Source organism: Haliaeetus leucocephalus, unplaced genomic scaffold (genome assembly GCF_000737465.1).
Source record: "Haliaeetus leucocephalus isolate CR32 unplaced genomic scaffold, Haliaeetus_leucocephalus-4.0 Scaffold13, whole genome shotgun sequence".
In the NCBI taxonomy this organism is placed as follows: Eukaryota; Metazoa; Chordata; class Aves; order Accipitriformes; family Accipitridae; genus Haliaeetus; species Haliaeetus leucocephalus.
Window position 1 is genome coordinate 2,615,024 of NW_010972449.1, and position 18,746 is coordinate 2,633,769.

Sequence of the window (18,746 nt, forward strand, 5' to 3'; positions counted from 1 at the left end):
GCTAAATTGCTCAAAAACCAGACAAAACGAGGGGATGCAAAGTAACATACTAACTTCTTTAATAGAGTCCAATCCAATTAAATCAAAATCACTCTGTGAACCCCTGGGTTTATTCACACTAAACAAGTCAGTGGTACATAGTGTTAACCCGATAGCTGATCGTGTTTATACCCTAGGTCCCCACAAGAAAAATGAGCACCAGTCAACCCGACTGCAATGGTATTTTTCCTTCCTTTTTTTTTTCTTTTTTTTTTTTTTTTCATAAAACTATTTCTTTCATAGACTTAAAACAATCAACTAGCCAAGTTATTAATTATGGTACATCTAAAAAAAGAAAAATTAATACTAACCCTAATGTGACTGCTGCTTTAAGAGTGCTCTGTGTATCGCCTTAGACTGGCTTTTCAGTAGCAATTCACTACAACAGGTCCTAAAATAATAATAATAAAGAATTAAAAACCTGACAGCAAGTTCAATGGTTAAAAGTAACAAAAACAACCTGTTCTGAATGGTGATTTTTCTCAGCAGTTCAGTCCTGCTGCAGCACTCACAGCCTCACAAATGGCAGAAGGGGTTCAAATTCTCTCACCTTCTTTAAATTTTTCTGTTTTTAAAAGGACAACTGCATTGTAACCTGCTAGGTACCACGGGGCATTTTACTTAATGTTATATTCAATAATGGGTCAATAATGGGTCTGGTTTTAAAACTTACTGTTTTTCTGGGGCAGGTTAGGGAAGGTGGGGAATAGAGAGAGAACAAAAGCATAGCTCCCTGTAGCTGTAGCTCCCCAGGTGCCTCGGTCACTATGACTGTCTAATTCTCAGATCGGTGCTGGCAACTTTTGTTTATTTTAGAAGATCATAACGAAACACCAGCAGCAGCCTCTAAAGCTCCATTTGGTGTTTTAGGTCATGTCTCCTATTCAAGGTCACCATCTTCTGTAATTTATCAGCTAAGAAGCATTTTCTCCCTCTCCCCAGTGAAGGTTTAAAGGTGGGGTAGGGCATGAGACAAAGAGGGAAGCTAAAATGAATAAAAAATTCTCAGCTATAGAACCAAATTTCATTATTTCCTCTTTCATTCACAGCATCTTATCATTATCGCCAGACTGCTGCTTTGCTTTGTTAAGATCAAACTGATCTCATTTCCCCTCTGGCCCCATTGGTTGCTGGTCGACCTCTGGATCCACTAGGGATGATGCAAATGCTGACTGGACGATCTGAAACCCAAATGACTCCAGGAGAGACATGTTCTGTTGGGGTGAAAAGGGGGATCCTAGAGCAGGACCGAGGTCCCCCAATGGGCCACCAAGGGCCCTGACGTGAACTTTCTGTATGTGTTTGTTCAGATAAGACTTCGATCTGAAAAAGCTGCCACATTCAGGGCAAGGGTACTTCTTCTCTCCTTCCGTCTCCATTTTGTTTTTGCTGACTGCCATGTCACACGAGAAGGACCCATTGGTGCTCTGTTTCTCAGGAGTCTTGAGGTCACTGGTGTCAGAGAGGTCTCCGTATGAATCAGAACTCTCAATCGGGTCCGAATGTGAACATTTCTGGCCTTCTACGGGAAAAAGAAAAGAGAGAAGTTTTCAGAATCTTATCTCCCCCAAGAAGTATTTAACATGCATTAGAATAGATTATATTGGTTACCACTTGATTTCATTAATGCCTGTCATGACAGAATGATACACACTTAACATCGCAATCCCTCATATTCTAAAGCCCTTGACCATAGGTCCTCTTTGCAAACCACCGGGCTGCTATTAGAGCAACATCCAGGTTTTTATTATAGATTTGTCATGATACTGATGCAACCATAATGAGTCTCTGGTTTATATAATACTTTTTTGAATCCCAAAGATGTCTCACAACGTTTACACCTCATGCCCTACAAAAGGATGGACATAATTATGAGTTTTTAACTGTACAATTCGCACCCACACTTCTGAAATATTGTTGATACTTTGGGGAGAGCCTAGAAACCGAATGAAGTATAACAGGCTGCAGCAAGATGTGAAGAAACCCGGAAATACTCAGCAAAACAGCAGTGAGCTACTGCAATTTAAGAAGTGCAATTCCATTTAGTCTTGAGGAACTCTTTTTTTACAAGTTAAGTGCAATGCTGTTAAAAGTGAACTTCATAATCTAAAATTGTTCCATCTTTAAATATTGTAGTGTGAAACAGGAGAGAAGTTAGGGACGCTGTTTTAAGTCATTTGGATACATATCCTGGCAAAGCCATTGGTATGTTTGGAGTGTTCCCCATTCTCCTCTGGCAGTATGCCAAGAAAGTTTGTCCACACTTTTTGCTCAGCTCATATGAATGAGCGTGGGAAACCCAGACATACTCCCTAAACAAGTCTCTGAATACAAATAAGCTGTATCTACTATTAACTCTAAAAGACCAAAGAACCACTTGGCACAACCCAAAAGACAGATTTGCTCTGGACTCGGCATTACAAACCAAACAGGATATGCATGAAATCAATACACCACTGAGCTGGAGTAAATCTCTTGTTAAGTCAGCACACCACCCAAAACCAAAGTGCTTCTGTAGTAACTCTATCAGGACTTCAACAGAAAAAAATTACACAACTTAGCTTTCCACTGGCACAGACTTTGTTTAACCCAGCCTCCTGTGTTCTCCTGGGCAAGAAAAAAAACCGTAACTTTTTGGGACAACCATGGTTTTGAAGAAATTTCTGATGTTTCAGCTTCACCAGGAATACTGACAGCTCAAACCAGGAAGCAAAAAGCAAGCTATTCTACATAGACTAGCAACAGGTTTACAATTCAGAAGTTAAATACTCTTTAGCTACTCTTACAAAAATATCTTTTTTCTTTTTTTTCCCCAGAAGTTAAATGCAGGTTAAAAACCCAAAAGAAGTGACAGTACTATTATCACCCTCTACACTCTACCTCTCCTCCCCAACAACAGCATTAAAAAGTGTAAGTTTAACTACAGATAGTTGCATGGCTCCTCATCAACCTGAGGATGAATATTGCTTTCACTGCTCAAGAATCTTTATGAACTGCATTCTGCAGCTCCCATTTGACTGACGCGAGATTCGAGTATAGTGGGACTAAGGAATTGCCAAGGATCTGCATCCCTCAGGCAAAATTCAAATACTGACTGCTCCTAGGAAGATGGTCAAGATGAACTAACATGGCTTTTTCAACCTCTAAAATCAAAGAAGCTGCCAAAAATTCACGTACCCTTACGTGTCCATCTCCTTCCCCCAGACTTGTTAAATCAGCTATTCCAAGGACAGATATTACATACTATGTGATGCTATGTAATTTCTCTGCATCTCCCTAAGCTTCTCTCCAGTATTTCTCCCTGTCCTTACTCCCTCCCCTTTCTCATGCCCAGCCCAACATCCCACAACACAAAGTTCTGCACAGAGCAGCAAGATGCAGAGCAGCGAGTCGCTTGCCTTTGATGCCATAGGTCCTGACGCAGTGGAACGCTGCTCCCCCATTCGGGATGGACTCCTGGTGCCTGGAGACCTGGGGAAGGGGAACACCGTGGTGGGTTTTAACATGGACCTTTAAGTAGGAGGCAGAGGAGAAACCTAAACAAGATAAAAGGAGATGAGATCCTGCCACCAGCAAAGACACACATCTGCCTTCCCCGTTCTTTTAATCTTTCTCTTGTTCCTAATCCCTATTACGAAGTTGCCATTATACTAGCTTGATTTCTGGTTACCTACAACATATGCTCAAGTAGGATTCCTAGACATAATCAGGCAATGAATGTAATGCATACCTTTCATTAGACTTCATTTGCTTTGTGGAAGTCATGATGAAAGAACAGCCTCCTTGAGAAACAAATCCTATGTAAGCAAACCTAGCAGATGACATGAAACCTTCTGGAAAAAAAGGCAGAAGAGACATGATACAAAAAGGCACCCATGTCTCTTCACCATTTTTGTGCTGGTTTGTTTATTTTAATTAAAAATGCCTTCATCATCTGACCATACTTTGGAAGATAGTTCAAATTAGTTTATTTTATGCTGTTAAGATTTGAAGGAATGCTGTTTAGTATTTAGTGTGCTTTCCCCTTAGCTTTCTAGCATTTATAGTGACTCCTAGAAGGCAGAAAGCTAAAACTACTGAGTTTTTAAGGCATACAATTTTGTTCTATAGTAATTTTTTAAAAACATTTCCTCCATTCAGCTCATCCTGAGTTTTAAAAAACATACCGAAACTCATATTTTGTCTGCACTTAAAAAAAAAAGTTAAAAATGAAATTTCATTATTTCTATTAGCTCTGATCTGTAAGCCTAAACCACTGAAATTAAAACCATGTATTTCAAACAACTGATAAAACAGTTTTTTACATTTGTGCATGTGCTTTTAAAAATTGTTTTTGAAGTCTCACAAATATGGCCTCTTCCTTTAATGCAGTAAATTATCTCACATATACTTTGGAATGTTTTTAAATTCAATTTTAATAAGATTTGCAATTAGTACTAGTACATTTGGACCACATATGAGGCACAATGAGGATAGAGTTTTTAAAGACTTCCTACACAGGTAAGCCTATGAACAACCATCTTAATTTTCTGTTATATTTTGAACAGAATATTATGGCACTTTCATGTTAGAAACATTTTCCTTTAACAACTGAGAACACAACACAAGTTTCACCATCATGGACACAGAGTTCCAGGTTCCCTTTCTGGATAGAGAAAACCCAAGACCTAGATTTTTTTTTTAACCAATACAGCATTTACAGCACAAGCCCTTGCAAGAGAACTTTCATACCAATGCTTCACTTCAAATATGAATAGATGTACTACTGTAAAGCCATTTTTATAGTGATATAACTGCATTTACATTTGATGATATATAATAATATAGTAGGAAGGATGCAAAATCAATACTGGCATACATATTTGGGGTGGATTTTCTGACAGCAGCTGTTAGTTTCAGGTGCTGAATTTAATAATGAATGTGGCTTTACACTAGAATTCCCTGTGCCTACCCAACAAAATATCCCTCTACCCAGACTTTTCTTAGAAGCCAGGATCAAAGAGTATTCAAGGGTTATTAAGAACTATATATACAGGACCTTCAGAGCAAGACAAAACTCCACAGCAACATGCTGAAAGGGAAAAAGGGCAGGTTGCTGAGGATGAACAAGAGAGAGTTACTGTAGACTCCTGAGTTGAAGGTAAAAGTACAGAAAAGTAGATACATCACAGCTGAAGAAACCAAGAACATCTGACCCTCAAAACACAATGGAGCAGAATCACCTAGGCCAAGTCATCCAGGGAATTAATGTAATGATATTATCCTCCAAAATAATGCAAGACCTACCCTCAGGCACAAAATGCTGTACTGAATATCTCACTGGGTCACAAGAAAATATATTCTTCTAAATACCAAAAATTCACTGTAGACATGGAAAGAACCAGTGTTTGACTGGTAGAGAAAAGGACAAAATGTACACATACAACAGTGATACTTCCACCTACAAGGTACTTCCCTTATTTCATACATGTGTCTAATAACCACATGCATGCTGAGATGAGCCTCTTTATGTAGCAATGCATTAAAAACTCAATGCCAACCATTAAAAAGCATTATCAATAGGTATTCAGTGTTTTTCTATCCTACAACTGACACAGGAAAATCTGAAGTTGTAATCTCTGCTATACAATATTTTTTCTGAACTCCGCAGTTCTATTTGTAGTGTACATTGTTTTATATAATGAAAACTGCCTGCAAAGTGTTAGCTCCTCTTTATGCACTTGGCAGATGAACATGTGAGTCATCAACTTCCATCAAAGCAGTAAGAATGCCAACAGCTTCATAGGAAACTGTTTAAAGTGAGATTTTTTTGTTGTTGTTTTTATCCTAATTTTTTTCTGAAGCACTTAGCACCAGCCTTTTTTTTTTTTTTTCCACTAGACCTTAATTATGAATGCCTGTCCTAAGAAGATGGGGGATTCATAGACAATAATCCTTTACTTTTAAAAATCTCTTTAAAAACAAAGTCAGGCTAATGCAGAGGATAAAGTGGCAGTATTTTTCAAAGAAGGAATGTATTTATTGCTTTACACATACGCATCTCTCAGCTTTGCAGAGCAGATTATTTCTTCATACCAGAGGAACCAGCATCAAAAACATGCATAGAGAGGAAACGATCTGCTTTAATAGAAATGGAACCTATCCCTTGATGTTTTAGATAACATCTATAAAGAGATGGACTATAGAAATAATTGCAGGATGCTCCTTTTTCAAAAATTCTAATTTGGATTTAGCTGAAACATCCGGCAAACGTGTCTTGCTTTAATCAACTCTGTATCCACCATGAAATATACAAGAATTCATCTTATTGTAAAAAAAATTCTATCTAACTCGTGATTGGAATATTTACCCTTCTCCTAACTCATCTGATTCCTGTGAAACAAAAATGCATATGTGTCTGAAACAGAAAATGAATCTTCTGAGTTGCACATGTTACTACAAGGTACCAGTTCTAGACTTGCCAAAGATATTAACCTCTTAAGTTCTTTGAAAAAGTCCATACAACTTAATAAAGTTCCTGAGGATGGTAATAGAAGATTATGTAACAACAAATCAGGACCAGGTCTTTTTTATTTAAACTGATTAAAGAGAATTTGTCTTAAAAAGTGAGGATTGAGGATCAGTTTTCATAAGTACATTTTAGATGAATTCTTAAAAAAAAAACAAACAAAAAACCCACAGAACATATCAGACACACCCCCCCCCATTGCACAGCTTCCCTGATTTTACAAAATTTAATTGCTTCCATAACTGTTCTAAGCATAAAGACCCTAAGTAAGAAACTAACCTGGAAAAAACATCAAACTACAGATGGTAATTTTTGGACCTTATACTGCCATTTTGTAAAATAAATAAATAAAAAAATAAATAAAATCAGCAAATGGGTAGATGCATGACATGGCAAACCAGTGGCTACTGCTTTCACTCAGGTACTGAGTTCCCCATCTCCTAAACCCATTAAACCTTTAAAAGAACATGAGACACTTGATTAAGTTCCACAGAAAAAGCCCTCAGTTTGATGGGATAAATTGAGGGATTCTAAGCTCTGTCTTTAACACTAGGATATGTTCAGCTGTGTAAGAGTCACCTTTTTATCCACTTTTTTTTGTGGGCCAACATCCAAAATTCTCTCTACAAGCAGGTTGAGCATTCTTGCTTGACAATTACTATATCCAGAGCTTGACAATTACTATATCCAGAACCAGCTAAGTTCCAATTAAAAAATACATGAGGACGTTAGCTGAGGGAAGAATAAAACAAAATCCCATTGCACAAGCACCATAGCCACGGCACAATCGCAGTCAGGGGGATGGCGCATAGCTTCTGACTACGCCAATGCCTATCGAATAGATGTTTCTAATCCAGAAATTTTCCACTATACTTCATCTTGCCAGACTCTACAATCTAGAAGATACCTATTTAAAACAACGAGCATTATAATTTGATTCTAGAACACTTTGGATTAAAAATTCTGCTGTCATGGATCATAAATCTGTAATAAAAATTCACAGCATATAACAATGAGTTCTTAACACAGTTGTTTGAAAAATCTAGTCTGTAACTTCCCTTTCCTATGAATTTTAACACTGGGTAGCTATTTAAGAATAATTCACCAGATTAATTACGTTTTCTAAGTGCTGATGTAAACTGAAATTCACAGCAGACTAAATTCTGACAACACATCTGAAATACACAAACTGTAAGAAGAAAGTAGTTGCTTAAAGTTTGCTGCATCACAGGTTCCCTATCCTTCTACAGAGGAGTATATATTTTATTTATATTTCCACTGTACATTTAAACCTGTAAAATGTGAATAAACCATTCAGTCATTTCATTGTTTGAATGCCAGATGTCTTTGTCATGCTGGCTGAATTTCGAAAGAGCTGCAGTGACATCCAGTGGTAATTAAGTTGAATCGCATGCTTACAAATCTTGGAAACAAGACAATTCCTCCCAACCCATACGAGTATCTCTTTGGCACCATGTTTAACTGAAGGAGAGCAGGATAGCACCTGGATCTTGGATAGCGTCTTCCATGTTACCACAAAAAGAATCAGGGCAAGCTTAAGCAGTTTTTCAGAAGATAGGCTTTCAGCTGAAAAGAAGGCCAAGCTTCATTTTGTACTATCTACCTGGAGCTTCAGAATCTGAAGATTTTCAACCCACGTGCCTTTTCCACTCAAACTGTTAACATCACTTTCAGGACCTAACAGACTGTTCAACCACTGGAAATACCTCCCTTGCAATTTAATGTCTCTCATTACACATCAACTCCTAGTTATGCAAAAGCTCCCTGCACAGTCCTCACATTAAATACAGAACTGCTTTATTCTCTCAAATGATTTCACTTCCCTTAAATTGGAAAAGGGAAGACTTGGCATAAAAAAAAAGGCTCATCAGAAAAGAAAAAGATCCCAAAACACAGCAGCAATGCCTTCCTGCACTTCTAGGTATGTATGCCTGTGTGAACCAAGAATATATTTTGAAGTTGTGTATTAATCATTCAAAAAAACCCAAAAAGACACCAATAAGTCCAAATTATTTTTCCAGCTTGCCTTACATCAAACGAAGTCTAAATTTACAACTCTCTCCAACTGAAGAGTACCACAAACAGATGGAAAAGCTTCAAAAGCTCTTAGTCACATGGTTTAGTTTTAGGTAGTCCTGCAGGGAGTTGATCTCAATGATCTTTACCAGTCCCTTCCAACTCAAGATATTCTATGATTCTATGAAAAGCTGTATTTGTAAATAATTAATAAATAAATAAAGGTAAAGCACATTTCTAGCGCTCTTTACAAAATTTGTGTTAGAAATGTACCTTAATACAAAGGAATTTCTTGTGTTAAGAGGGAGAAGCAGCTTGACTCTACTGCTGCACCAGGAGGTTAAGCAAGACTGATAACTTAATGTAGATTTTTTTATGTACAGTATATAATTTTCAACTTGGTGTTTATTTCAAAGATTCGTGTTCCAAACTGATCACAAGGACTCAAGTCTAACCAGGTATAGGAAAAAAAAAGGGGTATGGTGAATAGTAGCAAGGCAACATATCATGGTTATTTTATAGGGATCTGGCTATTCAGCAAATAAAATTCTTAAAACTGTCTAGAAACAATTTGCTTCAGGTTTAAACTGAGTTTCTTCAGGAACTATAAGCCATGTAAAAAGGCCAGACCTACAGCTCCAACAGTTTCAGGGTTAAGTATTCAATAATACATACATACATGGTATAACCTCCTCCTGTTGCAGACAGTCACATAGCCTTACAACTTCCCTCAAGTGTTGTCCCGTCCCACTGAAATAAAAAAATAGTTTCCTCATTACCTCGGTTACAGATAGTGCAGAAATTGCTTGGTCCTTCACTATGTTTCTTCAAATGATCTGCCATATATGCTGCTCGCAAATACTTCCCACACACCTGGCATGGAACTTTGTCTTCATGACATGCTAGGTGTGAGCGCAGTCGGTCACGAGTGGCAAAGGAAGCATTACAAGTCTGCAGGTATAATGAGAACCATGTGACTCATCAACTGCTAAAAGCACTGATATTGTCGAATATATTTAGTATTCTTTAGAGTAAATACCTTAGATCCTGTGCAAACACACAAATGACATGATGCACAAGCCATTTTCCCACAAATAAAAAATTCACATCACCAACACAGTGTACAAGATGTGATATTACTACTTGAAAGAATTAAGAAAGCAAGAAAACAGCTCTAATGTACTACAGACAGTAAAACTTAAATCAAGGTAGAGTTGTAAGGCCTTAGCTCCTCTGAGGATGGAGATACTAAAACTTCAAGTAATATTTAACAAAAGAAATAGCACAAACCACTTCGTTCCATTTACAGTAAGTTCTGCCATTTCACTGAGCCATCAATCACTTTAGACCACTCAAAATGTCCTCTCTTGTCATCTTCCTAAATTTTACTCTTTGATCTGATCAATGTAACTTCAGTAGGCAGAATCCCTTTGGAGCACGAAGACATACAAACAAAGCATCAGAGAACTGGCTGGGATGAGAATATGACAAAAGACAGTAAAAGAGCCATCCTGGTATCCACAGTAGCAGTGCAGACAAATTGTGGAAGTGAAGCCTCAGAACTGAGCAGGTATCAAAATAACTACATGACACTGTAATCTGTTTATAACTTACCCCTGATCAAGGTATCATATTCCACTTACTACCATGAAACAAGCTTGATTTGGCATAAGATAATATTGATTCTACTTGCCCACTTCCCAGACATAATACATATGATGAGCGAAGGCTCCCTCCCATTTTTATAATCATAGCAATTGGCAGGCATGCAGACTATGTATATAGCCTATTACAACAGCCTGCCAGTTCTGAAAGGCTTGCTCTGTCTCTAACATGTGTAGGAAAATAAATCACCAGCAATCCGCTGTACAAGTTATTAAAGATATAGTCTGAAACCACAGCTCACAATTATGAGAAGAAAAACAAAAGCAAACATACGTTAGAATGACCAGACCAAGCGGGCAACAGTGACATTCAAGAATGTACAGTGTTTCGTTTATACCACCTTTATATAAAATAACGCAGTTTTAAGATGTGTAACCAGAACCCCCAAGAGATAATATGAGGCTATTAGGTGACTTGGGAACTGGATATATTCTGTCTTTTCAAGTATCAGTGTGTAATTAAACAACTGTTTCAATAGTGATAGACTTGTTAAAGTAGCAATCCTAGTAAAATTCCAAAATTATAACTTCAAATAAGTGAAATTGGTAATGCAGAAGAGGATAAACCATATAATATTATATAATTTAGTTAATCAAGAGCTTAATTGAAAAAACATTGAAGGCAGCTGAAAAGTACCTATCAATTTCAACAGGCTTTACACCCATTCGATCCTATGAGTTGCTTGAGTATGGTAAAATCCCATAGAGCTGAGGCTACTCTGCAGCAAGCGTAAGACTTAGCACCCCAGAGGATCAGGACTTAATGAACTTAAAAAGACAACAGCAAAATTATCTGGATTTCTGCGATACACAGTTTAACTAAGCTCACCAAAGATTCATAAATTAAAAGTAATGAAGATAAAGAGGCAAATTCTTGAACACGAAAGATTTCATTTGAAATCTCAATACACAGCACTGAGCAAAACAGGTGCAGCTTTCACTTACTAAAATGTTCTTAGAGGTAAACACTCACTTAAGGCAGGATTCCAGCACTGATACTAACCAATCTGTTGGATATCAGCTAAAGATATATAACTAGACAATCAAAGATGACAGCCAAGAGATCATCATCAGTAAGTCTAAAAATCTTGAGCCACAGTAAGTGTCCATACAAAAGCATTGGGAGTGCATTAGTTGATGAAGCAGACCAGAGACAAATCACATAAATACAGGGATGCCAGAAGTAAAGCCGTATCTGTCCCATATTGAAGTTATCAAGTTGAAAGCTTAGGGAAAGGCAATATAATAATTTCTGTGTTTGATTTCTCACTCTTGCTGCTGAGCTGTGCAAAGTTAACCTTTGGATAAGCTATATAGTAAATATATCTGCGAAGAAGCTTAAAAAAAAAAAAATTAAGTCCAGTGGAGAAAGCAAGAACCAGTTTAGCTGAATCATAACAATGGGAGACAGGACTAGGTTTAAAGAAAACCCCAAAGTTAATATTCAAATAGTTAATATTTATAAAAGGTATAGAGCAAAAAAAAAAAAGTTTTATTTTACAAAAGATGTGAAGTGCTAAATGAGTGCTAAGTATTTATCATTAATTGTTAATCATAGAAGAAAACTCTCCAGTGCTTTCCTATCAAACATTGCACAGGTATATAAATAGATCAAAAAGAATATATATATAAAGTTTAAAAAAACATTGTTTAAGAAATACCTCTTGAAGTTTCAACTTTTCTATGGATGTGGATGTCTCTGAGCTTATTCCATGGTGGCTGCCATTTTCCTGCTAATAGGCAGGAAGTAAGAGAAATTAGGACAGGAAGAAACTCATTCTGCATTGAAATCAATGGGAAAAGCACTGGACTTGGGACGCCAATTTTAGGTTTACTTAAATAAATAGATCTTTTTTTTTTTTTGTCAAAAGTTGTGCTTTAATTTAACCTGTATTTTTCTCTTTTTTAAATTTAAATTGACAGAAGAACAACCTGTCTCTTGTCTCTGAGAAGGAGCAAACTTCTGTTTTCTCCCCTTGTTCGTTTGTGTCCACAAATTTTCAGATCACCATTTTCTCCCAAACTGCAGTCTAACTTTCATACCATTCACACTCAAAAGCTGACAACCCAGCTTTACCCCTTCCCATACGACAAGTCAGCAAACTGAGCTATCCCATTATGGCCAGAAAACTGACTTACCCCTTCTCCTACATCCAGAACTAAACTGTCAGTTTTAAAAAATAAATAAATAAATATAAAATCACCAGTGCAACAGTCCAAGGCAGAAGATCCAGAGTGCCATTTGGTGTCTTGCCTGGGCACCAAAGCAACTTCTTGGATCCGATTTCTCAGCTGCCCTGGCTCTGTGGAAGCCTTCTCTATTCTGAGTCTATTTTAACAGTAATGAAAAAGCTGGAATCAGGTCTTTGTCTGGCATCAGGTGCTACAGGTGTTGGAACTTAGGATAGTTTTTCAAAGATCTGTGAAGCACAGCCATTATTTTAGGGGGATGAGTGCAGGATTACATGCTGAGCACTGAAAACTAGCTGTTGCAGTGATGTTCAGCTTAAAATTGTCCTGCTTCTCATAGTTTCATTTTATTTATTCTGAAGCTGGGTTGACACCTTCATGCTTTTGTTTTGGTAGTCCAAAATATACCACGATGCCACATCAACAAAACATTAGATATCCACTGGTTTGCAAACATACACGAGGGCTCAGGTAAACGGCCAGTGGATTTTGTTTAAATCATAACAGAGCACAACTTCCAAGAATGCCATTACAATAGAGGATTCTGGAAAGCTTTTCTGTTTACCGACAGAGTACTTCTCTTTTGCAGTAAACATAAACAAAGCATGACAATAAGAGGAATTTTCAATGGGAACTCAACAGATTCAAAAAGGATGCTCAATGCTGTTCAGGCTACTCTCATGGAGAGCTAATTTGCCAAACAAAATCAATGGAAAAAGAGAATGGAAAATGGGGAAATAGCATGCCAGTATTAAGCTATTTTCCTTCTTAGTGGCCAGATTCTGTGTTTAGATACACATCATGGAACAGAAGTGTAACTGGTTATGAGATAATCACAAGGAGAACGTCATCGGTTTATACATCAGCTTTCAGATTTGAAACAAATTTTCAGCATGATAGCTCCCCTTCTGTGGTTTGTACCATGTATATCAGATCTGTGCATATTTAAGAAGACTTTCTAAATCTGACAGGATATTATGAAGTATTTTTTGCAAAGACACAAAACAGCTCTTTAACAAATTTTCTACACCTTAAGATTAATGAAAAATTAACTTTGCGGGGTTAAGCAGTCAAAAATCAAGGACAAACCAAGCCTGAATGACAACCTCAACTCTGTCCTGATGCTTGTAACCTCTAGCCTATACCTTTTAACTGAAATGAACAGTGCATACAGTATTATGGCACTTTAGAGAACACACAATGAGAAACACTGTTCTTAGAAATTGCTATCACAAAATACATGTGTGCAAGGAGACGGAGTTGAGCTTGGCTGTACAATCTTAGCTTCTGTATTTCTTTACTTTCTAGCTCTTAGTGTATCCTCTGATTCACACTTACGGAGTTTATATTTAATACTCTTAAATCAATCAGAAAACTATACAAAAGTTATCAGGCATCAGCTGGCAAAGGACAATTCATGTCTATCAACGTTATTCATAAATGGTGTTCGTTCAATAACCTTGATATCAACTGGCAAACGAATGAGGAGTTTCTGTTTATGTTGGGACCTAAACATTCATTTTCGTACTTGCACACAAATACACGCCTATGGAAAAAATCTGTAGTCATCTTCAGTTCATCCACACAGACCCCTTGCTATCCCCAAATTGTGAAGTCTTTTTATGAGTGGAATTTTGCAATTTATATAAATCTATAATCCCTAAATCATCTTAAGAAGCTTAAGCCAATCTAAGGCTTTATATAGGATATGCGGTTAAATCAATGTGAAGGCTCTATGGCCTGATTTTCAAAGGTGCTGGGCTTCCACAGATCATATGGAGGTCAACAGAAACCTTTAGATTGCTCTATATGTCTGAAAAACTGTTCACTGGATTATTAAAAGCTGCAAAATGTTTCAAAACTCTCAACAATTTGGAGGAAACATAGGAGAGGGGTGTCAAGAGATGGGAAAAAAAACACAGATCAGGAGGCAGCAGTCATGTAGGACTAGGTTCATAAAATGTGGTTAAAAAATTTTAGAAGAAAAAAAAAATCCTCTAACCTTCACTGTCGTCAAAGAAAATGAAAATTATCTTGCTCCAACTTTCTTTAGATAAATAATTAAATAAATCTTTCTTCAGAGACCAAGCATGGAGACTGCTAGCCCAACAAATGTTTTAGAAGTTTGCCCAACAACTATGTGAAGGCAGCGGGTGACAGCAGAAGCTGATTCTCAACTTTGGTTTTAATTACCCTTACTTCCAGGCACCTTTTAAATCCCTCTACAAATGAATTACAAAATAACTTTCTTGATTTGAGCTTTCAAACCCTAATAATTTATTAACTGTAAAAAAACTACATACAACATTATGACATTGTATTACAAAGGATACTGTGATGCTGTTATTTATATTCTCCCCAGGATAAAAAAAAGCTTCCAATTTTGCTCAGTGCAATGTTCTGAAGGCTATGTGATAAAAAAAAAAGAGAGCATCTTGGCAAGTTATGATAATTTACCAATTTTATTTGAAATTATTCTTAAAAAAAAAAAAAAAAGTCAGCATTGGAGCCTCCTGTTTGGCAACAACTGCAATCAAAAAAGGGGGGGGGAATGGAGGGAATCATCAGTGACATTGACTCTAAGCCTAGGGACAAGGTGGCTGGGTAAGGGACAAGGTGGCTGGGTAAGGGATCCAGGGTGAGACTGGGACAGAGCAGCAGGGAAGAACATCTGGTAGAAGGGGAGGGAGGCAGGAGGACCAAAGCTGTAGATGACACAAGGGGCTGGGGGACAGGAGGGATGTAAAGCAGCTATCACTGTTGAACGCTGTTATTTACAATCATTTATCCCAATTCACACACACATGGTATTTTTACTGATACTTCATAATTGTCTGCACACATCAATGCAATGCCAAAGATTACCCATACATCAGTCTAAACCCCTCCAGCTCCTACCTGACACTTGTGAGGTCTCTCTGAGGTATGCACCTGTTTGATGTGTCCATTCAAGTGGTCTGGCCTTAAAAGAAAATACACAGAAGCACACTTAAAACAAATACTAAAAATAAACTTACAATTTTAACCAAAAAAAAAAAAAAAAAAAAAGATACGATCCCAGTGATGGATCTATTACAAACGTAGCGATATTTAACTTTCCAAGAACCAGATCACCAACAACTGGGACTCTACCTTGATAAGTACCCTCTGCAACTTACTAAAAAGGTTAGCATTTTCTCAGGAATTATGACTGAATGATCACAGAAAACACAAGCCACAATTTTCAAGCCTGCATGTCCCCTTCCAAAATCCTATTTAGATCTTGACAATCAGGGCACTTTGATTTACAGTTGCTGAATATTTGAAAACCAGACCCTTTTGGTTTATGTCCCAAGCACGGATGTAAGCAGCCAACTTTAAGCACCTCTGTGCAAAAAGACTGACTCTAAACTCTGTTGCTGTGACACATTTTCCACCAGCAAGATGAAAAAATACTGTCCTAACTCACAACTTGGTGGGGAGACTGCATTAATACAAATAAAGTGCTCTGAAGGTCCCAACTAGAAGGTGCAATGGAAGAGCAAATTATTACTGAAAAAAAAGTTAGACCAATATTCACAATCAGTAAAGCCTACTTTGAAGAAGAGAGGACTGAATAGCTGCAGATTTTCCTGGTGGGAGTTTCTCTCCTAGTGGGAAGAAAGCTTTTCATTGTATGAGGCCAAAACTGCTTGGAAACAAGTTCTCCACCCTCTCCTCCCCCAACTTTCCAGCTGCGCCAATGAGAGGGCGCGGGATGGAATTCACGCACTGCAGACAGAAAATAGACTGAACTTTGCAGTCAGGCTGTTAAAACCTGATGCTCCAGCAGCTAGTGGGCTGGAGCGGTGTAACCGGAAAGACCGGTTGGGGGTCCTTCTGCTAGGTACCTCAACCCTAGCCACCTCATGTGCTGTGCTACTGAGTGAAGGAAAGGACACTAAAATTAGACATCACACTTCCAACTTCCTTTGGCTGCTCCTACGCCTGAATACTGAAACTTAAAAAGTCTCTACTTTGCATTCATACTTTGATTTTACAAAGATGTGTAGACGCGTTTGTTGTTTACTTTTATAACAGCATTCCTCCCTGTTCGCATTAACTTACTCGGAAAAATGAGACCTCAACAGGTATCTTTCACTTTCCGTTGTTGACAAAAACCTTTCACACAGCAACAGCAGAAAACTTTTAAGTGTGAATAAAAATAACAAAAATTGTCAGATGATCCCAGGTAGTGCTGCAGTAAGAAAAATACTTTCACTTCTAGCCACAGAGGAAATTTTCATTTCATGACTTTCCATCACTAAATCTGCAGTCCATATGAAGATGCACCCCTAATTATCGCTGATTTGAAAAAACCAAAAAAGTCTACATTTTCTTAATTTATTTCAGTAGCAAGAAGTCCCTCTATCAGAAAGAGCTAGCGGGGGCACAATTCCTACATTTCTATAGCTGGGACAATTCTAGCCCTAGTAGCCTTTTGATTCGTTTTCGTATCTCGATTCCTTCCCTCCTGTAAAAGCAAATCAACTGCTGTAGAAAGCCGACTGCTGCTGCAAAAGTAACACAGTGTACACATCCCCCTCCCCCCACTACTCCTAGTCTCAAAGCGAGCATCAAACTTCCAAAAAAGTTTCAAATTCATTAGCTCAGACTATAAGATACCACTAACATAACTACGTGTATCAAACTACTTATTAAATTAACTCCCACAAACAGTGACAACAAAAAATCAGCAACATTAAATGCACAGATCTTACGTATGTTGCAGGGCAGAAACAGGATCCCCTTCAGAAGGATGTAAACCCAAAGGACACAAAGATCATGTATTAAAAGATACTTGATGCTGCAGCCTTTGAAATCTCACCTCTTCCTTCACATTTGGGTGATAAAAAACATTACGAACTAAGAGAAATGAAGGGAAGTTAAGAAAAAGAAAATTTAAAATGGATACGAGAAAAATAATAATCTTGAGATGTATTAATATTTTGCACTTCAACAGCACCTTCAAACTACCTACAAATCAGTAGTCTCGAGACACTTATGTGAGGTAGGTAATTATTTCAATACCCATTTCACAGAAGAGTCATTTGAGGGAGAGACTAACTGATTTGCCCAAGGACACGCATACACCAGGCCTGGGACAAAGCTGGGAATGTTACCCAGAAGCCAGCTGACTCCCAGTTCTATGCCTTAATTACTTTTAAACCCTTTCAAGAGACTGTAGAATAGCGTCCCAGTGGAAATGATGGAAGTTCTCATTTCTCGAGACATTATAACGTGGAACAGCCAAACTATCCTAAGTACAAATTGTTCTCATTTCCCAAGGGGTAGGAAAGACAACTTCCTAGGTCTCCGTTTGTGTCTACGGTCCTTCTAAGTACTCTCTTACCTGGAGAAGCCTTTTCCACAGCTCTGGCAGATGTAGGGCTTTCCCACAGAGCCATCGTGAGATCGAACATGATAGGACATCCTGTCTTTCCGCTTGAACCGTAAGCCACACACTGGACAAGAGTAAGGCTTCTCGCCAGAGTGCGACAGCTTGTGCCGATTCAGGTGGTACACGTCCCGAAAAATCTTGCCACAGATCTCACAGGCCACCTGTTTCCTCGTCCTGCTTCTTTTTCGGGGGGCGTCAGGGTCATCCTGACCCGGGACACCATTTTCACCCAGTCTCGGGGGTGGGATGTCTATGTAGCCCAGCTGTAAGCTTGTCACCCCATGTTGAGCCTCGTGCTGACGAAGACGATTAGCATCCGTAAACACTTTCCCACAGAGGCCACAAGGCAGGATACCGGCCTCTCGCAGGCCCCCTGGGGTACCAAACATCATGGAGTCCAAGAGATTGGCCTTACGGGGACGCCCTCTGCCCCTCTTGGTGCTTAAAGTGGGGGCACTAGCAGCAACATTCTGGAAAGGCGAGGCCAGCAGCGGTGGGGACAGAGGTCCCGCCACCATGGGCAGGCGGTCCACCCCCTGCAGAACAGGTAGGGAGGACTGCGCGGCAGTGAGTGCAGCCCGCGTGGCCTCATCTTCGGGCATGCCAGCGATGCCGTTGCCATTGGGTGCCAAAGCAGCACCGTTGGTCATGTCAAGAGGGAAGCCGAGGTCAGCCGCCCCCGGACGGAAGAGCATAATGTCGGGGCGTGCGGGGGGCACGAGGATCTGCACATTGGACTGCTTGATGACCTCCTGGCAGATGTCAATCACGGAGCGCATCAGCAGGAACTTGGCGGCCGTCATGAGCTCCGGGAAGCTCTCCAGCCGCACCACGATGCGCGACGTGTAGGCGAAGTCCAGGATGTCTCCGAACACCTTGGAGCTGATGG

At 38.8% G+C, this 18,746-nt stretch overlaps 1 protein-coding gene across 1 annotated transcript in view; it reads right to left on the reverse strand.

Moving 5' to 3' along the window:
* Window positions 1–45: 45 nt before the first annotated feature.
* PATZ1 (POZ (BTB) and AT hook containing zinc finger 1) overlaps window positions 46–18,746 on the reverse strand; it is a 21,254-nt gene continuing 2,553 nt past the window's right edge. Inside the window, exons 2-7 of the mRNA XM_010575773.1 lie at window positions 17,810–18,739; window positions 15,337–15,400; window positions 11,910–11,978; window positions 9,364–9,535; window positions 3,438–3,575; window positions 46–1,561 (exon numbers count right to left, since the gene is read on the reverse strand). Coding sequence (XP_010574075.1) covers window positions 1,143–1,561; window positions 3,438–3,575; window positions 9,364–9,535; window positions 11,910–11,978; window positions 15,337–15,400; window positions 17,810–18,739 — 1,792 coding nt within the window. The 3' untranslated portion in view covers window positions 46–1,142. The remainder of the gene's footprint in view (window positions 1,562–3,437; window positions 3,576–9,363; window positions 9,536–11,909; window positions 11,979–15,336; window positions 15,401–17,809; window positions 18,740–18,746) is intronic.